Here is a 20,502-nt window from a genome sequence, read left to right as displayed (position 1 = left end):
CAGGGTGGTAATGCTACTATGGTCAGATGTATACATATTAGTAATGTAACAAGAGGAAATAAAATACATGATTATATAAAAGCAAAAAAAAAAAAAAACCAAGAAAAACCACGAAGTATAAACATCTCAAAATGCAAAGCTTCCCAACTTATTGAAAGTATGACAAACTAAGTAAATATAAGGATATCCGAAAAGCACCAAAACTCTTTAAACGAATGAGATTCTCTAAAGCCTTAGGAACAAGTAGGTTCTTGGTGAACAAAATTTAATCAGCTATAGTATTTTGAACTGTTAATATTCATTACTGACCAGTGAGCATTCCTTCTACTCAATAGAAGTAATCATTATATTTACTCTTTAATTCATTTAATTTTCCATTGATGTTTTGTTTCCCATTGCCGCTGATATTCACTGAAGCATTAGTCTGCAGGTATCAGTTCAAAATACTATAGCTGATTAAATCTTGTTCACCAAGAACCTACTTGTTATTCAATTCCTACATACACTAACACAATGAAGCATTAATCACAGGCTGGAATACTAATAACCGAAGTGTTTTTACGTTAAAAAAATGATTTTAAAACTTAGGAAACAAAAATGATAACTAAGCAAAAAACTAATTCATCCTTCATATAACTATGACAAATATATCCTTTAGTGAGTAATATTTATAAAAAAAGAAAATCATCGCAGATTATTAGGCCATTCAGGTACATAATATCGTCTAATAGAACCTTCTACCAAACGATCCAGCCAGTTCGGAAGACCTTTTAGGACGTCTTCCAATTTTAGATGTTGTCCTTTGCGCAGGGTCTGGATCTAAAATCAGTTAACAATTCAATATCACACATTCTGAGAAAGTGAATAACAACATTAAGACACCGAAAACATTTGAAGTTAAACTAAAAAATATTTGAATTAGAAATAAAATGCTTTGCATCACAACACTGGCTTTATTCTAACCTCCTCGCGCGATGCTTCGTTAATGTCAGAATCTTCGCTGCTACAATCTTTACCATCATCATCAAAACCCAGGAAATGTTTTTTCCCAGGCGATGTGTGCATCGGATGATACATATTGAAATATAATTTCCAACCACAGAGCACAAGCACAGTTCCCAGCGTTTTACGAGGATTTATATTTTTCAAGCGTTCATACATTGATGATCCGTCTATAAAATTATTTAACAGTTCCAATTTGGGAGATAAAATAACAACAGAAATGCTATGATGCTTGTTTTATTTTGTAATTGCTTAATTTCGCACCATCCTTGTTATTCCACTTTTTTTAGGATGAGAGCGAATAACCGATTTTTTGAAACGTCAGTAAAAGCAAGTACACAACACAAACCAAACAATGCTGACGGACTGATGGTGAGGACGATGATGTTTAAAAAATGAAAAATTTGCATTACAAAATAAGACAGTAATACAATTCGCAGTAAAGAGATCACAAGAAAATTTCAAAACTTCACCTGTTTGTTCACTTTCAGCTGGTAGTGTATGCTCTAGAAGTTTACGGAACCAAGAAAGGTTTTTCTCCACCATCAAATAGCCAAATGAAAATGTTTTGTTGCTAAAAAATGACATCATGTTACTCATGTTATCACAATGATAGAACAGTAACGAACAAATGCAATACAAAAATCGTGCATAAGAAAGTCATACTTTCTAAATGGCCAAACATGCTTGGCAAATTGTGGTAGCAAAATATCCTTTGACTGTTCATCAACAAGAACTACAATAGATCGACATCCAGGCTTCAGGAGTCTGATCATTCCAAAATATGTTTCTGCTCTCAATTCATGCATCATTGGTTCCATTTCGCGCATTATTCTAGGGAAGAATTTGAACTTCTTAACTAATCTTAAAAAACTCCAAACAAGAAAAACAAATTTTAGATTGGAAAAAATTCGAATGGTAGCTTTGCAGAGAATAGGCTGAAATACACTTCAAAACTCATAAGCAAACCAAGACAATCATTTCCTTTGACAATAAAGTGGCAAAATCAATTTACTTTCGCTGTTTTCTATGTACTCGTAGTCGGTTATTATTAATTCCAGACTCGACACTCGGATCTTCGGGATGCCACTGATCGTCATCATCATCAACGGTTTGTTTGTTATCTTTTATTTCCTGAAATATAAGATAAAGCTGATCAATTTCACTCAGAGAAGTCATAGTAAATGACTTACACAAAAAATAAGGGATTGTTTTTTGAACTTCCACCATCTTTAGAAAGCTATATGGTTGTTATATTTTTTATGAATTTTACATTATGACCGAGTAAGGATGATCAATAAACCTGTGAAACATAATTGCGAGATTTTTCTTCTAGTGCATTTGCGTAACTCAATCCATAACCGATAAAAAAGATGATCAGTAATGTTCCTACAGCACTCAACAACGGTAAAGTTTCTTCCTTAGTCAAACTAAACCATGTAGCTTCAAACATTCGTACGGCAGCACGTGAAATGCGAGTAAACCATGATGGTCGATATTCATCTAACTGCAACAAAGAATGAGTTAAAGCCGTCAAATTTAGTTATATTTCGGTAATTTTCCAGAAGGAAAGCTCGGTTTAAATAGACTTTACGGGGCAGACACAAAACAATAAATGGAAAATTTTGGCTCCAGAGGTAGCACAGTGAACCGTGACTGGGAAAAACCTTAATAATAAATTGGTGTATTTAAGTGACTGCTGAACTGAGGTTCTTTGATCATATGTCCACAAAATGAAAACGAAAAAAAATATACCACTGGTTTAAGAGTTGCTTGATAATCTAATTTCGTGACTCCTTTTATGTACGCTACCAGTTCTAATTGAAGGTCACTTTCATTAATGCTCTCTTTTATTAACCAGCGTTCTTTCAACCAAGCAAAACGAACTTTCTTCTGATCATAACGCCAAAGAATCAGTAAACCGTGTCCATTTTCCTACAAAACCAGTTTTCGAAATACTAAGAAAATCAATTTTCATACAAAACATGCACACTCTTGAGAGAGAGTAGAATCTATGTAATTCTTCCTCAGTTGTAGATGAAAAGGTTGATATTTATTCTACTCATTTCCTCCGCAGCCTTTTTGATAGATGATGAATCGACGATTCATATCACCATTTGTGAGGCATCTAAATTGATAAGTAATGCTAACAGATCAGACCGGAGGTTTGCATATTTTCTCACTTGAAGTACTACCGTAAAAAAACTAACCTGCAAAGAAGATCGTTCACTTGGCGATAACCCATCAAAGAAAGTCATAACAAATTCTTTTTGTTTGGTGACATAAACATATGCAAATTGCAATCTTTCACTCTTGAAATCACTTCTACTATTGCGAACGAAGTTGCGAAATGATGCAATCTGCGACAGATCACTGGATGAATCTGTCGCCATAAGGATAACACAAAAGCTTCGCGAGCTTCGTGATGAGATCGGACAAAGATCATCGAAATAAGACTGACTCGAAAGCTGCAAATACTTCCATACACGGTAAAAATAAAATATTTGCATAAAGATAAATGCAGAATAGTAACTCTAAATCTGAAATTTTTAGCTACTATTCTCCTTCCAAGTAGTCCCGTTATTTGCTTAAAAAAGACTAATAAACGTAATTCTAAAAAAAAGATTTTTTTCAAACGAGAGAAACACCCTTGGTAGAGTGAGATGTTTATTTCGTTCAATAAATTCTCCTATAGTGTCGATGTGAAATTGTTGACCACTGCTAACTGAAAGACGAGCAACCGGTCCTTCCTGCAATAGTACAGTATTTTATTCAAAATGTAAATTAATTCAATTTAAAACCGTAAAATTTAACTCACATCCAAATTTCATTCAGTCAAACGAGACAAACATTTTCCCATTAATTCCAACTTACTTGGGGGAAATCGTTGAAAATCAGAATATTTTCACAATTGAAACATGTAATATCTAAAGCTTGTCGCATTTTTACAATTTCAGTACTCTGATCGCTCAGGTATACATAAGCAAATCGAGCAAAAGTTGCGTATTTCATTGCAGTAAGCATGTAACGAATTCGAGGATTCTCTTTGTTCCCGAAGATTACAACAGAAATCTGTAAAAGCAAAGATGAATTTCAGATAAGAAAAAAGACTGTGTGAGATTTAACAAATTACGCAGTTTTACTTCTCACCAGGTGCTGAAAAAAAAAAAATTCCACTAATCCAGGAAAAAGTATTAGAACATAGGACTCAGTATGTGAAAATGTAACATTCCACACCAAACAGTGTTCGGTGTTCCGGTTTAGACCTACAGTTGAAAGGAACACAGATGAACAGAAGGAACATACCCTGTTCGAAGTTTGCCACTGATCAATAAAACGTCGCAAGCCATCATGATTTGTAACTTTAAGTAAGAAGGTATTTGGGATCACATCACGTGCAAAAACACGAACGGTCTTGGCAGAAAGTGCTGCAAATACGGCCATTAATGCTATTCTTAAAAAGGATTCACAGAAACAGATATAATTTTTAAAAAAAATATATTTTACGTTGCATCGAGCCTCGATAATGAATAACTCGTCCTTCGACAACCACAACAATAGACGGTAACCGCGAGATCCGCATTTTTTCCAATAAATTACTGTCAGTAATTGCATTAACTGTACCAATGCCATAACCTGCAACATAACCTTGTAAACGTACTGTCGAAATTTCAATAACTCCATGCAAAACCGAATTCTTTAATCTCGAAAGAAAAACATGATACTTATCGAAAAAAGCTGCTCTCTTTGCGTACAATACTATTTGCTATCACTCTGTACTCATATGAAAGGGAATATCTCTCTGAAATACGACAGAAGCAATGAAGGATATAAACGAAAAAACTGTTTTAGAAGAAATTAGTAATTAAATGAACAATGAGAAATCTTACCAAGTGGTTCAAGATCGTTCACTACACTTTGCCAAATAGGTTCCAAATGGAAGCAAAGTTGGCAGTAACCGGAATATGCAAATATTATGATTGGTTGAAAATAGCTGCGTCCCATTAATGTATGCGAAAATGTCCGCATCGAGACACGGTGCTTTTGGAAAAAAGAGTTGCCATTATCGAAACCACCAAAACCGAAGCCAAACTGAAACAAAATTGAATAACTGTATATTCAATAAAAAGTACTGGTAATTAGTCCTAGTGTGTAATTTTGCTTTATGAATAATAATTCACTTCATTTTATATCAAGAATTTTCCGAATTATATACTATGTCGGAATTAGCTGATGTACAAATGGTGCTAGCTCAAATATGAGAAAAAATTGCCACTTCAAAATTGACCACTCGTAATCATTCAATTAACCACCTATTTACAGCTCGAATGATGGGAAAAAACTAAGTACAAAATCATTTGTGTAACATTTGTTTGCCAAATAAATTTGGTAGAAGGCGAAAATAGTCAATTTTGTTCCCACCATATATTAAATAAGCATAAAAGCAGTATGATTCTTGAATTGTAATACCATTGCTTAGAAAATGAACAATCAATTACCAAATCATCAAATGGATGATGCGTATATGAATGACTAGATGGCGGATCATCAAATGATCCAAATTTATCGTAGCGCTCCTTTTTCAATGGATCTGAGAGAATCTGAAAAGCCGAACGTAAATTTCAACCGTGAACGTATTGCCTATAAACGTGTGTTCTGAACTACGTGTTTTCGAAAACATTCAGGACAGTATGTTCTTACAGATAATAATTAAAATGAACAATGAACTGTACTTCATAAGCGCGTGTGATGGCCATGAATTTTTCATGTGAATCCGGTTTCTCGTTCTTGTCTGGGTGCCTGAAAGCATTCTTCAACGCATAATGTCCACTTTTAAACATATATATATATATATATATATATATATATTACTATTACTCATAGCTTGGGTACGATATCAGGCGGTCATTTTTAATCGACTATTAGGCCACTGACTCACTTATTTACTATTTTCCAGATTCAGGAATTATTTGTATTTCGCACAAAGAATCTCTCGTTACACTGAAAAAGAGGAAAATTTCACCATTCTTTAGCTAGTGTTTTATAAGCATGTTTGATTTCCTTGATGGTAGCTTTGTGCGGAATACCCAAAACTTGATACGGATCCTCAAATTCTGTTGAAATTATCCGATCTACGTAATAAAATGACAGTGTTAAGGCCAACAGTAAATGCAGTGAATTCATATCATTCAATCTTTATCGCTCATTCAAGGAAACCAGATCTTTTCCTGCAAAATTCTCTTAAAGTTGAAGAAACAAAATTCATTGCACAATTTTAGCCTCGATAGTCCTCACTAAGCTTCCTTCCAAGCAATAATTCCTGAACAGTTCCCACAAAAGCAATAACAAGGAAGTAGACCCCGCCATTTCGGCGATCTTAATGATGATGTCCGTACGACCACTGTAATGTCCTCACGTAAGCATAGGTTTCAGATACTAATTCCACTAATCACCTAATTGGCCAATGCAGACCTTATTCAGCATCAAAAGAATGGAGGTGAATCCTCATTTCCCGAGCAAATATTTGAATCAAATCTGGTCAAATCATGTGTTTGGACGAAATCGCTCATGCTTATTCTGCTTTTCCTTAACAATAGAAGACTAATATCCCAATGAAAATATTATGTTGAAAGTATCGAAGAACCTCTGAGAGAGATTCAGCGCCCAAAATTAGACTAGCAGAAGACCTAAGAAAGAATAAAACCACCAATCCCCAGGACAACAACGAATAATGACTTACTTATACGACAATTTTTCACAGCGATCCCAGCAATTCTTGTAGTGTCTAAATAACGTTTTGCTTCAAATTCGGAGAGGATATCATGTCAGTTTCGGGGAGGGAAGGGGAGAGATGGGTGATATTGGCCTAGGTCCGACTAAAGGGAGGGAATTAAACACTGACTAGGAAATTTCCCAATCTGATGAGATTCCTTAACCACATTATGCCTCTGAAAATTTGTATTGCAGGGCTTCCCGTGTTCACATTGTCCTACAACTCCAGTGATATTTGTTATCTAACTGCTGCAATTAATATGTGTTATATTAATTCTTTATTAATTTTACATCGCAATGTATTAATTGAAAGCATTCCGACAGACGTACTCGCACACGTGGAACTTCTCGTTGTAAGTTCTTCTGTAGATTCATATTCAGGTCCCATGTACAAGTAAAGGTAGGTATATGACGAGTTCACAGATCTGGTTGGTTATTCCAGATGTCGAGAACGGTTCATTGAAACTTAACAAGAGGTAAAAAAGAAAATTCTTTCATGCGATACCGGCATACAGCTTGGAAAAGAGTCCAAATCGGCTTGAAATTCCCGAGTACTCGCTACGCCGTTTTTTTGCAATGGTTAATACTCCAATTTATTCATTCTCCTTCTCCTTGAACTAGATGAGCCACTGCTCCACCTATGATAAGGTGTCATAATAAAATGCCTTTTTTTAGAAGATTGCAGTTACCATCACCCCTTTTATCATCGTCATCATTATTATCAACTGCATCAGGTGACGACGGCAAGTAGTATCCGAAAAAAGGGCTTTTCTCTCTTTCTTTCCTTCTCACCGATTGATATAGTGTGGAAAAACATCAATACCAGTTCTTTCATCATATTTCACACTATACGAAATATACGAAAATAAAAAGAACATAACAGAAATTTTTGTTTTTTTAAGAAGCGAAGATTTCGGAAATTTTCGTCAAAGCCCCTTTCAAACAATATAAAAATGAAAATTAAAGGCAACAATAATCGAAAAGAAAAAAAACATTAAATACAAATAATTGAGTGATGGCAAATGTATTAGATGTCTACAACAATTATGTAAATCAATTTCACTAACACAAACTGAATGGAAACGACAAAAAAAATGAGGTATATATTTTGTTGAAACAAAAAAAGAACCACGCATTGGGCGAATCAGTGAAAGGAAAATTTTAAAACAACATAAAGTCAAATACTACACGAAATACCATATGAAAACGTAAGCATGAAAAATTGTAAGGTAGAATAGCGGAAATGGAGATGAGAAGGAAAAAGAGATAAACGTTGCTCACTCGTTTACTTGTACAGGACAGACCGGCTAGTTCCAGCTGTCAAAATTTGATCTAGACCAGTATCAATATGACGAAGTAATGATAATGATAGCAACTACTAATGATAACAACTTGATAAACATGAACAATGAGAAAAAATCTTCACCGGATTAGTTGCAGACCTGTATATACCAAGAGACATGTATGTGAGTGGAAAAAGGATGGAAAGCAACATCAGTAAGAATAAATCCAATCAATAAACTAAAGAAAAAAAGATGTGCGGAACATCATAGACATGCATAAACAGACATGTATCGCATATGTATTTTGTGTTATGATAACAAAATAAATTATTTATTACCTTCTCAATAAAAAGGATTGTCAAAATAAAAAGGATTTGTGAAATCTGATAAATCTACCGTCACGCTTCTTTCAAATAGAGCGAATCTAAAAGATACTTTGAAATTGGAAAGAAGTTAGATTTAAAAACAAATATTTCCCTACTGAATTCACCATCACTTTGATAGATTGCTGGATTCCAATGCAACACATGACCTTAATCATCATATTCATATTTTATGGCGTTCCTCTTTTAGAGCTATTCCCTTCTCCATCAAGCACAGACTAGGAAATGAAGTTATAAGAAACGGAATATATCAGGACAACGGAAAAAACAGAGATAGAAAAATTAACAGTGTTTGAACAATGTATTTAAGCTAGAATCTAAAATTTTCTCTTCAACGGTGATTTAAATCTAATTCGTTAAAGGGGGAATTCTTTTCAGGAATAAATGAATGCGGTAGCTAGACAAGACAAAATTCTTGAATGCTTAGACAAACAGTAAATTTTTAATATTCAAAACAACTTATTCAAACGGTAGACTGCCATAGCACTAGATAATCAGTTCTACTTGGAATAGTTGCTCGTCAATTTTACAGATAACGGAAAGTATTAGTGACATCAGCAGGATTAGCAGAATGACCAGTATCAAATATTCCTGCTTGTGAAACATAGGTACCAGTAGCCGAAGCAGACGGTGGTTGTTGGGCATGATAGGTGCCTGAAACTGAGAACTGCCCTGAGTATGGGAAATAAAAATTATATGAGGTATTGGGTCCAGGCGGTACAATGATTGGAGTAACACGCTGCGGCTGAGGTTGATGAGGTGATGGTGACGTTCCACTACCAGACATTACTTGCTGTTGTTGCACACGACCATGCATCACTGATCCAGAATTGGGTATTGATAAAGGTGATAACGTTGATAAGTTAGCGGTTGGTGGCGGTGTTAGATGAACCGAACTTAAGTCATCTACATCCGCTGATGACGTCTGCTGTTGTGGCGAAGCTTGTAGAAAAGTTTGCGTGGAAACATCGGCACGTTCTCTAGCTGTTGGTGATGGGATTATTTCACCAGGTGAATCCACAAATATTTCGATCAACAATGGATCTATGGTCTGACAGCCAAACATTCGAGCAAACTGCACATTCTCGCACAAAATCGAGGAGATTTTCTAGAATGATTTATAATTTGTTCGAAATATTTAATGAATTTAATCGGAAACTAAAATGTGCTCTCGTTTCTTCAGTTCCCAGATAATACATAATACGACACCAAAAGCTATTTTAATTAACTTTATAAATCCATCAGCCACACTTCATTTTTCTTTAACTATTATTAAAAAACTTCCTTACCGCTAATGGTGGTAGTAACAAAAGTATGTTGCCAAAACGCGATATAGCAGCAGAAATTGGTTGTTCCGCAGAACTCACACGATCGCGTATCATCTGGAATAACACATGCTGAACACGATCTCGTAGTGTTCCTAAGGTCTGCGATGTTTCCAAGCTTAAACCTGGTGCATCTGCAATAAATCATGTTACTAACAAAAATGGACAAATTTTTAATATGATAATGTGAAAAACAACAATGTTCTAACACTGCCGCAAAATATTACGATAATAAAATACTTGACAACATGTATAAAGGGCACATTGAGCAATAATAAAGTCTCTAATAACCGACAGCATTAGGACGATGGATTTTAAATTTAAAAAATTACCAGCATCCAGAAGAACAAGCGCTGTTAGTGAAACAATTTCAGCTTCATTAAGTAACAATTTCCGTATTGGCTGTGCCAGTTCGTCCAGTATTCGAGCAGCCATGTTGTTGGATAAAAAGCTGCAACAAATCAGTACCCTTTCAGAACTATCATATGTTTGTTCCATGACTGCTACAATTAAGACCCCTTCAAAGAAGAAACTCAAGATCACTGCTCCGAGATTGCGTGATTCCTAGCGCACACCAAATCATAACTCAGAAACACAGAAACTGTTTTCCATAGGGCAAACAGTAAATAATATTAAAGTAACGTGAATTTATAAGCAGTCAACAGCAAGGACTGCATCACAGCAATTTATCATTTGAATTCGAAAGATCAGGACATTACTCCGTTCTTTTTCCTCACATTTAATGTGAAAGATGTAATTAGAAAATATTAACAAAGTCCCCTTTTTGAAAAGCAATTTTTAGAAAAAAATAATTCTTCTATCCGTGAAACAGCTGCCTCTGACAACTTATTGATCATTACGACATCTGTTACACACACTTATATTCACATTTATGGAATGTAATTACCCCTTTCCTTTTCTATTGAATTAATTCGTTGCTCCAGTAAAGGCCCTAAAAAATTTACAATCACGTTTCCCAGCCAGACTATGAAGTTCACGACGAATACTTTAGCAGATGAACTGCAGCAATTTATTAGACAGCTGGTTTTGGATAACTGGAAAAGAAGAGCAAATGCTTTTTCGTAGATCTTGAAAACTTCCACTACGACTAAAAATTAAAATTAAAAAAAATATGCGAAATTGAAAAAAGACAGAATGAGAGAAAAGAACATAAAAGATATCTTTCTTCCTCAGTTCTCTTCTTCTACAAGATACACATAACTACTAAAGCATATTGTCCTCATTGAATTCTGAATTATCCATGACAAAAAGTATTACTTATTCTCAAGCAAATGTCTAGGTGTTTGTCGCGGAATCACAGTTCTATTGCACAAGCACAATAAATCTGGATCGGATGTCGCTTGTGCCGTTCGCGCAGCTTGAGTGAATGCACAAAATGCAGCAAATGAACTTTTCAGCACAAAAACCTGTAAAGTGAATTTGATTGCCGAACAGAACATTTAAATTTATATGTTTTTGTGCACCCCGTATCTCTAATTTATACATTTTCTTTTCACCCGTTTCCCAAATCTATCTATCTATCTATCTATCTATCTATCTATCTATCTATCTATATATATATATATAATGTTTAGCCTCCTTTGAATTTATTTTTGTATTTTCTCCTGTTTACATTTATACATTCCTCATCATATCTTCAAACTTTTTCGACAAATATCTTTGTATAGTGTAATTCTCATCATTCATAATTCATAAACCCTTTTTTTTTCACAAATGATGTATATTGCATACACTTTTCCCTTGTTCTTATATTCTTTTCCAATTTAACTAGTCCTAGAAGTTTGCCATGCCATATAAACTTATATGAAGATTTTCCTCAGAGGTGATTCTCCTATTCAGTATGCCAATCCTCGCGATAGATAAAAGAAACTTTTCCCGGTATCTGGAATGCAACTCAGAATGTACTGAAGTAAGAAAAAGCACTATATTATTAAAAAGCACTATATTATTCTTCCTTAAATAGTACCTAATACATGATGTCATTTGTTTACTAGAAAAGTTGATTTAATCAGTTAACTAATGTTCCATTCGAATTCGGCCAATATTCCCGAAAGTAAATTACGAATTTCGTATTTAGAAAAATGAACATTATCGATATCTTATTACTGATATCCCAATAATAGATTATCGATATCCCTACTTTTTCATTGCATTCATTCAGACTGACGAGTGAGAACAGCGCATCAATCCAATCAACTGCTGCACCGATATATCGTCGTACTGCTTGGGATAATTGTTCTACTGTCGCCGTACGTCCTGCTTCATAACACATCTGCAGAACTAGATATAATTTAGGAATATATACTTATAAGTATTTTCAAGTTCATATGTCGTCATTTCATGCGCTTTATTAGTTTATACTGCATATGAGAATACCATCAGTAGACTTATTCAATAATCCCATGTATAAAAGAGAGTTCAGACCATATAACAGATGCTTATATTTATTTTTATCCCTATTCTGGTAAAATAAGGACCCTGCAATAATAAAACTTACATCGAAACGATCGCTATCTAGAACGTATTTATTCTGGAAAATTCCACTCAATTCCAAATCTGGATCAGCTTTGACCCTCGCAATTCCAATCGGTGTTGCCACCGAAAGCCGTTTGATCGAGCTCATTGCTTGCAGCTCGGTGTCAAGGAGGTAGGTAAGTAAGGCATCTTCTTGTTGCGAACTGAAATTCACATTCTTCGAAGTGAAACAAAAACAATTTCCTTTAAATTCTGAGATATCCTCTGCAATTTTGAAACAAGACTTTGAATGCTTCACTTAAGATTAATAGTGCTATTATCCAGACTGAACAACAGGATTTCTTATCAATTATTATAATAATGCTTATATCTAATATATCTGCCTTATGTCTAATCTACGCTGTCTGGAACAAAGTTTTCAATTTGGTCCAACATAAAATTGTCGTCTTGCAGAGGTCCAACAGAAAAGAACAAACTAAAAACAGTACCCGATAGGACTGTCATAAAAGAAAAAGGGTGGGGAAGCGAAAAGGAGAGCTGATTTCTCCTTAATTTTGCATGAGACTTTTAATTCTGCTCAGAATACATTAAACATCACATGACTTAACTAAATGATTTGAAAAACACATTAATATACGATATATGACCAGTATTACCATTGCAACCAATGTACGCACTACGTGTTTCATATGTTATATATCATTGCTGGATGATATGAACCTTTTAGAAAAAAAAAAAAAACAATTTACCAGTGCGAGTCAGCCCCCGGTGATGGCAACAAACTATCTTCACGTCTCAGCTTTTTTCGCCGTGGATTTTTCTGCTTCCCGATAATATCACGGTCAGGGCGAATTGCTGGAATATGAAGATAGAAGATTTATCCAATACGAGGAAAAAGACAAATACTTATCTAGTACAATAATAACGCATCAAATTCAATGCTGTCACTGATAAAATATGAAGCAACACTAAACACTGCTGTTACATATTCTACTCTCTGAATAACCAGCACAATGCGATATATATCACTGATGTGACAGAGAATGGTCTTTTAACTTCCAATGTTTTATAGTTTCCACAAAGGTTATACATTTATTGGAACGTTTAAAAATTATCTAACTTGAAAGGAACATAAACAATTGACAAAGTATTACCATCAGGTTCCATGCCTACTTCCAGACATCGTTGAAATCGGCAAAATCGACAAGCATTACGTTGGTCTAAAAAATGAAAGTAATGAACAAAAACCGTGTTTTTACTGAGTAGAACTTTATTATACCGTCGCTAATTACATCGTTTCTTCAAATACGTGAACAATTCTAACCTTTATCAATGGAACATTTTTGCATAAAACGACAGGTGTATGACTGTCCGGAACGGATGGTTCGCCGGAAGAAGCCCTTGCAACCGTAACATGCCATCACGCCATAGTGTTTACCAGCCGAACGATCGCCACATACCATGCACATTCCCTCTCCCAGGTCCATTGCCCTGTAATCACTGATAACAACAATCAGCACCTTCCTTCCAAAATACGAATAACTGAAACGATCACAAATGCAGTACAAACACAGATCGTCAATAACGATGAAATCGTAAAATACTCGGAGCTTTTAAAAATGATCCATAAGATACACAGTGCTATCGTGGCGTGAAAATGGTATTATCAAAAATAAAAATGCCATGTAAATATGATTGTATTGATAAATGATCCAGAAAATGAACCACTTGTTTGCTATTAAAAGGACCTGTAATTTCCTTATTTACATTGCAAATCAATTGTATGGTAGAAACACATTCATTTAAATGTAAACTAGAAGTGATAAAGTTATGAGGAAAAACGAAGATGAAGGAAGCAACGAATCCGTTGATAAGAATAGCAATGGTGCCACAGGTGCAACTGATAACAACTCATATAACAAATAATTTGTTATTTGATAATATTAGCCGGGAAAAGAAACTCAAGAAACCAAATGTTACATATGCCGGGAGAAAGGGTAAGGTAAGAGGCGGGGGAGTGAGGTGAGGTGGGATGGGGTAGAGATGACGAGGAGGAAGAGCAGCTGTTGGGAAAAAAGTTTTCAAAAAATAGGTTTCCTGGTTGGGAAAGGAAGAGGTTAGAAGGAGGAAGAGGGAGAAGGAGTAGAAGACGAGTGAGAATTGCTATAGAAGAGAGCATCATCAAAGAATAAGAAACGATGGGAAAATGACTTTCATGGAAAAAGAGAAAAAATTGTGAGCAGAATGAAAAAGAAGAAGGAAAGAGGGCAGAAATAACAAAGCTTGAGAGAAAGAAAGAAAGAGGAGCCACAAACATAGCGTGATCCTCATCATCATCATTATCGTCATCGTCATTCTCGTCGTCGTCGTCATCATTGTCATCATCAATGACGTTGACAGCATTAATAAATCTGTTCTCCAAGAAAATGCCTGCAAGAAAGTGAACACGCGAATGACAGAGGAGGGGGAAGAGAAAGATAGAGTGACTGAGGGAATTACATTTCCTAAACCAACCTTTGCTTATTATGACCGAAATACTTGCTGCAGGAAAAGAAATTGAAAGATTTCCCGCAACGATAACCACGATGGCGATGGCAATAATGATAATAACGATAATGACGACAGTGATAACAGTAATGACGATGATGATTTCTGATGATGGTGATTAAGTAGTGCAGCTCGCGGAGATGCAAAAGCAAGTAATTTGAAACAGGAAAAAAGTGCTTTTAAAATTTAAAATTGAACCATTTGCTTTTTAAAGTTAAACTGACTGAGCCAAAAATGTACTAAAAAGCAAAACAAATGAGTTTTAAATTGAATAGGGAAATAATTAAGTACCAAATGAACTAATACTTGAATACGCCTGAAATTTAAAGGGTATTGAAAACAAAATAGTTGTAAAGGAAATCACCTCAATATAAAAACCTCCAATGAATCAACAAAAGGCAGGTGAAACAGTTAACGATATTGCAATTAACTAACAAACATTTTTACAAAATGGCACTGATGACTAAAATTAATTAAGAATTGAGAAAGCAAACATTATCGAGATTGAATCTAATCTTATGATCTAACCCAGGTAATGATGGTGATAATCAGTAGCTATTTTATCTAACAGTGATAGCAGTTACTCATGTTCATGTCTTCTTCAACATGTGCAATAGCTCAGTCGTTACACTATCATCGATTCTGACTTAATTAAGCTAATCATATACATATAACATCATTGATGATAAATATGAAACGAAAAAAATTGAAATCTAAAGAATAAAGGAGAAAAGTTTTTCTAAGTTAGTGAAGGGAAAGTCATAGATAGCTTCGCAGAGATGGAAAGAAAACAGGAAAGAGAGGGAAAAATGCCAATATTTATCCTTTCAAATCTTTAATTAAAAAAGAAGTAAATATTTGTAAGAATAAATTTCAATAAAAGAAAGGAAAAAACCATTATTATAGTTTGATTTAAAAAGAAGTTGTAATTTAAAATTGCAATCAAATCATTTAGATACAGTTTACTAATTAACTATCTCGAATAATCAACTTACTATCATTATCATTATTTTTAAGGAGATGGAAAGGAAGGAGAAAAGTTTTCTGATTGGACTTTCTTTTGATTTCGATTAAAAACTAATTACCTAATTAACTACCTGGCAGAAGTAAACAACGATGGGAGAAGATACACAAAATGATAGAAGTGTATCTGATTAAAATTTGAAGGGAAAAAAAAGATCCATCAATTTCACATTTTAAAGGGTAATGTACGTAATGTACGTAAAGTAATCGTTCCCTTTCGCTCTGTTGTTTATCATTACTTTGTCAGTATTTTCTTTCTTTTTTTTTGTCATGCTTCCTTTTAAAACAGTTCTCGACAGGTACAAATTACCTTCTTGTTTTTGAACTGTGTATGTGTGTCGGAGTGTGTATGCAAATACACAGAGACATACACACACAGACACACACACACCCATACACAGACATATGCAAATAGAGGGACGAATAAGAGAAGTAAAGAGTATGGAAAAACATTTGCTAGCATCGATTTTTAATTTTCATTCAATTCGATGTTTGCATATGATAAAAACGGGAATGAAATGTTACGTCATCAAATGACCCGGGATTTTGAGGAATTTTATGGAAAAAAAAAACTTCCACAACACTTAATTACTTCAATCTACTCTTTAACTTTCAACTTTCATTACATACCTGTCAAATGTACCTTTCATATTTTTCTTCCCGAACTTTTTAGCTTCTTATCATCATTATCATTATTTTTTAAGAAATAAAAAAAGGAAAAGTTTTTCAGTTAAACTGAAAAGATGTCCGTTATCTTACTTTTTTAGAAATCGTTTGGAACGTTAAACAGTTACTGTAAAAGGATGGCATTCTGCGGTCACCTTCTCGCGCAAAAACTCTATATTTTGACACTTCTAATAAATGATATACTATTTTCATCCATTTATCATTTACGCAAAATTTCGCAACTAAATGATAGAATTTTTTCTATCATCATTAACCAACCAAACCAACAGCGCTCATTTTCTAACTAATTTTGATATAGGAAAAAAAAAGTACGATAAGAGGAACGATATTTAAAATTTAAGTCACTTTTTTGCAAAATAAAATTAACCAATAATCTCTTTGGAAATACTGCAAGGAATTTCATACTAAAATAGCGAAAATCCATAACTTCTATTATAATTCGTTCCATTTTTTTCCTCTAAACGAATGCGTCTCTTCCTTTACCATCCATCCATCCATCACTCTTCAGAATGAAAATGTTTGTAAATAACTTTTCCTTTCTTCAAATCATCTGATAGCATCGAACTTAGAAATCATTCGGTTCCCTTTTGATGTAGCAATATTTGCAGCAACAGCGACAATAAGACGGAAAACGGGAGAATTGCAGTCTAAGTAGGAAATGTCGAAAGAACAAAATGAAATGGAATGAAATGAAATGAAAATGTCACCATATGGCGTGTACGTACGTATGTGTGTGTGTGTGTATGTGTGTGTGTGTGTGTGTGCATATGTGTATGTATGTATGTACGTGTGTGTGTGTGTGTATGTATAATTTGGATGGTGATGTGTGCGATTCGTTTCCAAAAGATAGCAAGAAAAAGCAAGAGAATTCTTCCTTTCCTCAATTAAACAACCAGTAGATGGAACACACAACAACATTAACAATCACTATGATAACAAAATATCAGTAATAAGCATGACGAAAAACAAAACAACAACATAGCATTTATTATCACCAATTTTCAACGATGCATATGAAGGAAGCAGAAGGAAGGAAGGAAGAGAGGAAGGAAGGAAGGGAGAGAGGGAGGGAGGAAGAGAGGGAAAAAAAACGAGAAATTTGCAATTATAATTTTTTTTTAATGTTAAAAATTTTATAAAGCAATCCAACAAATTGGTTTGTTGGGAAAAAAAAAAGGGGAAAAAGAACAATTAAATAAATTTGAATATTTTATTTCAATTGAAATGCATCATAATCTCATTTCATATCATTTCACTTCACCTGCATCTGCATAATTTGAACCTTCTTTTTTTCAATAGAGAACAACTGTACGATAGAAATGTTAGTATATTATTTTGCATATAAAATTTGAGAATTATACAGAATTATAAATTTAATGAAGAAGTGAGTAATCACAAAAGGAATATTCACATAAGTACTATATGGGGAAGCAAAAGGGATCGTTGCATTATTCCGATAATTAATTACAGAATTTATTCATGTTGAAGCGATGGTCAAGAAGTCTATTGGAAGATCAATAAGACTGCATTCAACAGGTTAGGTTTAATTTTAAATTTAAAATTGATTCTAATTTTAATTTTTTAAATTTTTTTAAATTTAAAAAAAATCAGGAAATGACCTCTTGAAATAGAAACGAATGCATTAACATTGAAAATTTGAAAGTCATTCCTTGTCTAAAGTCGTCCAATTAATTAGTTAAGGTGGAAAAAACCCCCCGGCATAATATCTTACCTTTCAAGTCTGCTTCCAGTAGATGATGATGGCATTTTACAAATTAGACTTGTGACGAGAATTACTATCTGTCACATATCAGTTTGTCGCATTTATTATGGTACATAATTTTTGGCTGTATTCTCTCACTTTTTCTTTCTTTTTCTTTCTCTCCCTTCCCCTATTTTTTAAATTATTTTTTTAAGCATGTGAGAAACATGAGAAAAATAAAGAGACAACTGCATAGGCAAAACCCAAGCAACTCTTGAAGGAAGTATTATGAAGAGGAGGAGTGGAAAAAAGGGAAATATAAGAGGGAGGAAGAGGAACAGGAAAGGAAAGATATTATTAGGATAGGACGGAGTGTTTTAATACAGACGTTCTGGAGAATTCAGGTAAGTAAAAGGTAGAAACTTACCCAAACAGAACCCAATACATCAAACAGGTTTTTTATTCAGTCTCCAATCCATACATAATGTTTGCACAGCAACCAAATACTTCCCACCAAATTGTCACTCTTTCTCAATCTTTTCCGCTCTCTCCTCTCTCGGTTCCCCCGCCTTCACTTCTACCGTTACTTATACAATACATTTATTCCATAGCATGTTAACTAATATTTGAAATTATGCAAATTAATCTTAAAAATATTTCTAATCTTTGAATAATTCTATCAGCAAGAGAGACGATCAATCCATCAGATTACAGTGTTCTCAAGTTAATTAACAATCGTTAATAATTATTGATAATTAGTACCAGGATAATTTTTAAAAAAAATAAATACAGCAATTTAAAGCAATTATTAATAAAATATTTAGGGAAAACTTAAAAATGATCCCAACTGATTATAATTCTCTTAATTTTACAAATTAGCTTCTTCTAAGCTTTCAACAGCGACCTGAAATGATGACATTTTTGTATTATTAAAGGTTTTTTTCTAACAAAAAAAAAAAAACAAAAATGGATAAATGAATAAGCTAAGTTAGTGACCAAATAAAACAATATAAACAGTGTAGACAGAAAAGTCATTAATGAAAAGATAGATGGACAACTGTTGGAATGCATATCATTGAACTAAAACACCAAATAGTACGGTCAAAGGGCTAGAATATCGTCACCCGTGTACCAAGAAAAAGTGATTAATATAAGTCATAAGACAGGTGATATATGGAAATATCAGGAAATTACCTGGTATAGAATATAAGTCCAGGAACAAAAATGTGCGTGGCATATAGTCTTTGTAAAAGGGATGACTATGTCGGCCGCATTAATGTCAAAGTGGGCAGGTAGAATAGTTGGAAGAGATTATGGATAGGATAGACAGGTAAGGTAATGGATGAGGTAAAAGTAGACTGTTGAAGTGGGTAAAGTAAAAGGAACAGGCTGGTGGGCAAGTATGGTATGGTGGCAATGGTAGGGTAGGCTATAATGATAAATATATCAAACTGCAATGTTAGCAGAAGCAGTAGCACAACAGAGGGTGAGGAAAGGGAGGGGAATCGGTGCCAATCCCAAAGGATGGAAGGAGAAAGGGGACGATTGTTTGGTCGTGGGGAGATTGGGGAAGAGGAAGACATGTGGCGCAAGAGACGGGATGGAGGATCGATCTGTTGAGGGATGGATGTGATAAGGCTCTTGGCGAAGGTTACTCTCCTTGGCCCAGCCTCTTTCGGGCCGTGTTCCTACTTTCGCAATCCTAGTGATCGTTATATCGACGAAGACATGTTGGGCCATGCACAAAACCAAGTTGTAAAAAGAAAAATGGACAACTTTAAATGTGGGGAAAGATGGATTTTCTGGAATGGTTTCAGGCTGTGGTTCTAACTCAAATGAAAAGTTTCGTGTGGGATGATCCTGAGATTGCTGGGATAGAGGGGATGGTCGATTGTTGAGACTTGTCAAATTATCCTGTGTACATCTGGCAAGCTATACATTCATTACACTAATTAGTCAGGTTACTCAGGGCTATATCACTTGACATGAAATACCTTCAGTGAAGCGAAAATTCAAACTTATCAGTAGATTGCCACTAGCACTGATATACTGAAGGAAGATTTACAGAGCAACGTTGCAAACTATCCTGCAGTAATATCCTTTTATTTTAAATTATGAACTCGAATTTCGTTGATGACATAAATTCTGTTGAATTTAAAGTATGGATTAAATTTAAATAAATTATCTTAAATGAACAATTAGGTTGCAAAGCTGATTAGTGCTAAATGAGAATTATCTACTGCCTTTGGGCTTACTTAAACAAAAACAAAAAAAAAATAAAA

At 34.3% G+C, this 20,502-nt stretch overlaps 4 protein-coding genes across 4 annotated transcripts; 1 reads left to right on the top strand and 3 right to left on the bottom strand.

Moving 5' to 3' along the window:
• Positions 1-684: 684 nt before the first annotated feature.
• Positions 685-6,232, bottom strand: LOAG_05487 (DnaJ domain-containing protein; the record flags this gene model as incomplete). The annotated part of the gene is made up of 16 exons (XM_003141024.2): positions 6,026-6,232; positions 5,736-5,802; positions 5,502-5,603; positions 4,893-5,094; positions 4,510-4,638; positions 4,309-4,430; positions 3,877-4,074; positions 3,651-3,752; positions 3,213-3,470; positions 2,758-2,937; positions 2,306-2,509; positions 2,018-2,136; positions 1,669-1,836; positions 1,476-1,576; positions 964-1,172; positions 685-819 (listed from the first exon to the last, which is right to left on the bottom strand). Exons 1-16 carry the CDS (start codon positions 6,184-6,186, stop codon positions 685-687), a joined length of 2,457 nt encoding a protein of 818 aa, XP_003141072.1. The 5' UTR covers positions 6,187-6,232.
• A 621-nt stretch (positions 6,233-6,853) lies between these two features.
• LOAG_05486 (hypothetical protein) lies at positions 6,854-7,525 on the top strand (the record flags this gene model as incomplete). Its single annotated transcript, XM_003141023.1, has 4 exons — positions 6,854-6,872; positions 6,970-7,127; positions 7,156-7,250; positions 7,450-7,525. 4 exons carry the CDS (start codon positions 6,854-6,856, stop codon positions 7,523-7,525), a joined length of 348 nt encoding a protein of 115 aa, XP_003141071.1.
• A 1,149-nt stretch (positions 7,526-8,674) lies between these two features.
• On the bottom strand, positions 8,675-13,758 carry LOAG_05485 (hypothetical protein). The gene is made up of 9 exons (XM_003141022.2): positions 13,586-13,758; positions 13,416-13,481; positions 13,011-13,116; positions 12,284-12,464; positions 11,927-12,058; positions 11,044-11,192; positions 10,098-10,216; positions 9,730-9,899; positions 8,675-9,548 (listed from the first exon to the last, which is right to left on the bottom strand). Exons 1-9 carry the CDS (start codon positions 13,746-13,748, stop codon positions 8,967-8,969), a joined length of 1,668 nt encoding a protein of 555 aa, XP_003141070.1. The 5' UTR covers positions 13,749-13,758; the 3' UTR covers positions 8,675-8,966.
• Positions 13,759-17,115: 3,357 nt separating this feature from the next.
• LOAG_05484 (hypothetical protein) lies at positions 17,116-17,436 on the bottom strand (the record flags this gene model as incomplete). The annotated part of the gene is made up of 1 exon (XM_003141021.1): positions 17,116-17,436. A coding segment is annotated over one exon (321 nt), but the record flags the coding sequence as incomplete, so codon positions are not given.
• Positions 17,437-20,502: the final 3,066 nt, after the last annotated feature.

The sequence above is a fragment of the Loa loa genome (genome assembly GCF_000183805.2).
Source record: "Loa loa unplaced genomic scaffold supercont3.29, whole genome shotgun sequence".
Taxonomy (NCBI): domain Eukaryota; kingdom Metazoa; phylum Nematoda; class Chromadorea; order Rhabditida; family Onchocercidae; genus Loa; species Loa loa.
Note: the sequence above shows the minus strand (reverse complement) of the source record. Positions and strands in the feature narration are given on the sequence as shown.

Excerpts from the sequence above, each read along its gene's own strand:
- LOAG_05485 (XM_003141022.2), bottom strand. The coding sequence starts at position 13,748 with ATGGACCTGGGAGAGGGAATGTGCATGGTATGTGGCGATCGTTCGGCT. Across the intron at positions 13,482-13,585 it reads AAAATGTTCCATTGATAAAG|ACCAACGTAATGCTTGTCGA; the intron begins GTTAGAATTGTT and ends TTCATTTTTTAG. Across the intron at positions 9,549-9,729 it reads TGTTACTACCACCATTAGCG|AAAATCTCCTCGATTTTGTG; the intron begins GTAAGGAAGTTT and ends AAATCATTCTAG.